General features: G+C 33.3%; 1 protein-coding gene across 2 annotated transcripts; it reads right to left on the bottom strand.

The window, feature by feature from the left end:
• Positions 1-809: 809 nt before the first annotated feature.
• Positions 810-5,186, bottom strand: LOC141298300 (uncharacterized protein C10orf143). Of its 2 annotated transcripts, none has more exons than XM_073828805.1 (4): positions 5,062-5,186; positions 4,662-4,778; positions 2,410-2,475; positions 810-1,993 (listed from the first exon to the last, which is right to left on the bottom strand). In XM_073828805.1, exons 1-4 carry the CDS (start codon positions 5,131-5,133, stop codon positions 1,964-1,966), a joined length of 285 nt encoding a protein of 94 aa, XP_073684906.1. In that variant the 5' UTR covers positions 5,134-5,186; the 3' UTR covers positions 810-1,963. The 2 variants fall into 2 exon arrangements, with proteins under 2 accessions (XP_073684906.1, XP_073684907.1); XM_073828806.1 differs by having other exon boundaries at positions 2,410-2,472.

Below are 5,186 nucleotides of genomic sequence, written 5' to 3'. Positions count from 1 at the left end.
ATAGGACTAAGCTTTATTGTCCTACATTATTGAAAATCTAGGCTCTGAGAGCCGGCCCCAAGAGGTCAAGCTTTGTCTGAACGCTGCCTCTCATTTCTCCACCAACAAAAGCTAACACTGAGGGAGGGTGAGGAAGATTGAGCTGGTAATATACTTAAATCCATCTTGGTTGACTTAGCACAAACTTCGACCCGTCCCCACGGCTCCTCCTGAGCTGAGGTAATTCCTTTATAACTTACAGGAGCAGAAACTATGACTTATGAATACACGGCCACTCTTATAAGTCTCTTGTAGGAGAAGCTTGTTTTATGAGCTGGGCCGCAGCTTGAGGAAGTCATATCTGCGAGAAGAGTCGCTCATGTCAAAATGAGTATTAAAACTTGCTGTCTGAGGGGAATAGCTGATACAAGTCTTTGCTCCTCATGGAAAAAGCATCAATATGTGGTGCAGGTGGTGTTCTTATTAATCGGAGTCATTATTGAGAAGATAAAACTTCATTGCAAGCACGTTGAACGCGGGTTACGTATGCACACGGCGCAGAATGATGAAGTGGACCAATAAAAACAGAGCATGTGTTGTAAAACTTAATGTTTTCATTTCAATAAAACGCCAGGGTTATTTCAAATGAATGAAATGCAAAAACAGATGTATGGTGGTATCAGATATTTCAAATCTGGATTTTAAACACTAGCGACTTCTCAAGTCCCTCTGGAAGACAAATGAGATGGGACACTGCCATCTTGTGTGCACTTTTGGGAACAGCATTGATTTTTTTAAGAACACACAAAACATCAAAAGCTTTAATCAAATTAGACTTTATGCAAAATACTCTGGATTGGTTTAAAAAGGATACAAATAGGTTAAATCACCGAATGCACGGAAATGTCTTTTTACAATCAAGGTTTTAAAGGAAAACAATAGACAAATCTATTGAGGTAATAACAACACAGTGACAATATATCTACAAAAATATCCTTCAAATGACGCTGACATACATTTCTGGACATTTAACGACCAAATTAAATCAAACTAAAATGTTAAACCATGAACATACTTAAGTGAAATAATATTTAATCATCAAGTTTACATTTTTTAGAAAAATAGTCTAAAAAATTGTATTTATGCATTTAGTTTCAATGCATTGCATGTATAATTTTCATGATTGTGACTTTAATTAGTAAAGTTTTAAAAGAAAAAAATAATAATAATTTATTTAGACAATATATCTACAAATATATCCTTCAAATGAAGCTGAAATACATTTCTGGACATTTAACAACCAAATTAAATGAAACTAAAATGTTAAACCATGAACATACTTAATAAAATCTAAGTGAAATAATATTTAATCGTGAATAGTCGAAAAAATTGTATTTATGCATTTAGTTTCAATGCATTGTATGCATAATGTTCATGATTGTGAAATGTCTTTTACAGTTAGTAAGGTTTTAAAGGAAAACAACTTGTAAAGGCAAATTATTGAGACAATATATCTACAAAAAAAAATACTTTAAATGAAGCTGTCATACATTTCTGGAAACTGAAATGTTAAACCATGAACATACTAAAAAATATTATTCTAAAAAATATTTATGCATTTAGTTTCATTAAATCTGCTAACATTGCATTAACAGCAGTAATTCCTTCTTGAAAATCAAGACCATGCAACACTGGTAAAGGTACAGTGCAAAAATCTCAACACACTTCACTAAAAGTGTGATCTAAACCATCTTTCATTGCCTTTTCTATCACCGGAGTGTTCTTGGTAATGTAAACCTCATTGCTACAAAACAATAATAGGTACTTCTGTAGGTAAAACAGTACTAGGTGAGTTGGAAAATGCATGGAAGGCACTAGGCATGGGGGAAAAACCCACATGGTATGGCTAAACTGCAGATTGCTTCTCTGCATCGGCCATTTATTCAGTCGATTCATTTTCTCCGGGAGTCATCGGCAATGCTGATCAATATCTCATGATGTGGTTTATATGGCCCTGTCGGAGACACAGAGAGAGAAACATTGATGTGACACAGGTCAACTTCACTCAACACTCAATGCATTGTATGTATAATGTTCATTAACCCTACGCAAATTGATATTCATATATGCTGACTGTTCCCGTGTCGTAGTGGTTAGATCAGCTGGTAGGTACTCTGGCCTGCGGGAAAACCGTTCAAAATGTGCATTTCTTTCTCGTCATGAATAAATATTGATTTGCAGGAAGTACAAAATTTCCAAAGGCAATCATATTGCTTGTATCAACGCCGTCCTGTGGGTAGATTGAGTGCTTGTGTGTGTGAAAATTGCACCAAAAATTGATGAATGTGTCATATTATGAAAAGTGGCATGTTATCCACACACACTTCTGACACTTGTAACCCACACAGAAAAATACCAAATATTACTCACAGGTTCACCCGCCATACACCTGGGGCAATACTGTCCTGCACCGCGTCCTGGGGCAGGTAACACCTGCTGACAAACCCAAACGCATCAGGGATTAAAATAAAGATTTGCAAATAGATACCATTAAATGAACATGCTAGAACATGATTACTAGAAACTGTACTTTCAGTAGGGATCAGTACTAAACAAAACAGTGTTGCTTTAAATGTAAAAGCAGGGTTTCTGCATGCAACTTTTTAAGACCAAGCAAAGAAAATGTATGGAATAAATAGAATGGAGTACAATATATCAATATAGTCACAAAATGTAAATGCCTTGTATTTGCAATGCTTAAAAGTTTGAAAATACAACATTTAGCAGTCTGCATTATTTTCATTCATTTTATATACACACATACACTACCAAACGTTTTTGAACAGTAAGATTTTTTTAAAGAAGTCTCTTCTGCTCACCAAGCCTGCATTTATTTGATACAAAGTACAGCAAAACAGAATTTTTTTTTAAATAATTTAATTATTTATAATAACGGTTTTCTATTTGAATTTATTTTAAAGTGTAATTTATTTCTGTAATTTCAAACTTGAATTTTAACATCATTACCCCAGTCACATGATCCTTCAGAAATCATTCTAGTATTCTGATTTGCTGCTTAAAAAACATCTCTTATTATTTTGTTGCAAACAGCCAAATAGAATTTTTTCAGGTTTCTTTGATGAATAGAAAGAACAGAAGAACAGCGTTTATCTGAAACAGAAATCTTTTGTATAATTAATAACGTCGTTATCATCACTTTTTATGATTTTAAAGCATCCTTGATAAATAAAAGTAATAATTTCTATAATTCTTCAACAGCAAATCAGCATATTAGAATGATTTCTGAAGGATCATGCGACACTGAAGATTGGAGTAATGATGCTGAAAATGTAGCTTTGATCACAGGAATAAATTACATTTTAAAATATATTCAAACAGAAAAGAGTTATTTTAAATAGTTAAAATATTTCAAAATGTTACTGTTTTTGCTGTACTTTGGATCAAATAAATGCAGGCTTGGTGAGCAGAAGAGACTTCTTTAAAAAAAATTAAATAAATACCGTTCAAAAAATTTGGCTGGTAGTGTACATAAATAGATAAAATGATTATTGTTGTTTTTGTCATTTTCCAGTTTCAAAATTAAGTGAACATAATTAAATATTATTAGAAAATAATCAAATGTTTGCCAATGGGTTCAGAAAAATGTCCACACTGACAGATGTTTGCTCTCGCTTTAAGCATAAACTCATTTAATTTAGCTAATTATTAAACTTAAATATGTTTAGACATTTGTATTAGAACACAAAACAAAAATACTGAGGAAGATAACCATTTTTGCAGGGCATGCAACATTTAATGTCACGACTTCATGAATTAAAGATTTTCCGCTCTGGTTTAAGACCTTGCTTTGTGAAAAGGTGGATTTTAAGCCCTTTTATGACTCACAGAATCCCAATGACACTTAATAGCAAATACTTAAGGGCTTAAGGACTTAAAAGGACTTTAAAAGTTTGTTCAGACGCAGTATTTTGGGTTCCACGAGATATCATTTAACAGATGTACTTAAAATGATATACACAAACAGATAGGACATTTTATGGACTTGAATCTTTAATATTATTTGTTACTTTCTAGTGAATCAAACTTAACTGTGCTATATTTGCATTATATGTATATTTATTTTTGTCACTTACAAAGTATATGCATCTTCTTTCTATATATATATATATATATATATATATATATATATATATATATATATATATACACACACATCTTATTATTACTGCTATATGAATGTCCTGACATGACACCTTGAAATGTTTTCAATCAGTTCAATAAAAGCAGAAAAACTATTGGCAGAGGCAGTGCAATAAAACAGACCGCCTAATAGACCGTGACCTTTGACTCCTGCATTCCTCATGCTCCATAAACACAAGAACATTAGATAAGAGCAATATACATGTTCATCAAAACACTGTAAACAAACAGACAGAGTGAACCCTAGTCAAATAAAGAAATCATAATTTGAAACTAATTCTAAAGTTTTTTTGTTGTTGTTGTTTTTTGGTGGTGGTGGTGACTCTGTAAGTTTCTAAAAAAATCCTTGACAGCAACATTTTATCCAAATGGGATCTATATATCAGATTTTTTTATGTGCATTTGGAATTCTATATTAGGATCCTTTTAGGCAGAGAACAGGGATATGCAAGATCTCATACCATGCCCGGGACGTTGGCATTGTGTGCATTTTGTGGGCTTTGATTTTGGGCATCCCACGTGTCCATTGGAGTGTCCATCACCTGGCCACAGCCTCCCAGTCCATTACACAGCCTTTTCTGTGAAGTATAAAAAGATTAACATGCATTAAACTATTCATAGCTTGATTATGCAAGAACATGCCAATGGAAGCAAATGCGGCTGTCATGCCATGGTACACTGTTTCTATAAATCATATCAGCTATTTTCAGTGATGATCAGCTGGGTTTATATGCACTAATAATAACTCGTAACTCTTTTTGTAAAGGGCAACAGTCACAGCCACAGAAGGTCAAACAAATACTAAAGCTTGTATATTTAACATGTTTAAAGCTTTTAGTAAATAAGATTAAGTCCATTTACCGTCTGGTTGTGCCACTGTTCCAGCTCTCCACTATGTCTTCTTTTATTCTGCATGGTACGTATGCAGTTCATTGATTATTTTACAGCACTGAGGCACGCAGAGCTAATCTTTAATTCAAACACTT

Source organism: Garra rufa, chromosome 22 (assembly GCF_049309525.1).
Source record: "Garra rufa chromosome 22, GarRuf1.0, whole genome shotgun sequence".
Classification (NCBI taxonomy): Eukaryota; Metazoa; Chordata; class Actinopteri; order Cypriniformes; family Cyprinidae; genus Garra; species Garra rufa.
The sequence above is the reverse complement of the archived record's forward strand: the minus strand, read 5'-3'. Positions and strand labels throughout refer to the sequence as shown.

What these genes read in the sequence shown, in the direction of transcription:
- LOC141298300 (XM_073828805.1), bottom strand. Translation starts at nt 5,133, where the DNA reads ATGAACTGCATACGTACCATGCAGAATAAAAGAAGACATAGTGGAGAG. An exon ending in AACAGTGGCACAACCAGACG is followed by an intron (nt 4,779 to 5,061) that starts GTAAATGGACTT and finishes TATACTTCACAG; the next exon opens with AAAAGGCTGTGTAATGGACT. An exon ending in GGTGTATGGCGGGTGAACCT is followed by an intron (nt 1,994 to 2,409) that starts GTGAGTAATATT and finishes TGTCTCCGACAG; the next exon opens with GGCCATATAAACCACATCAT.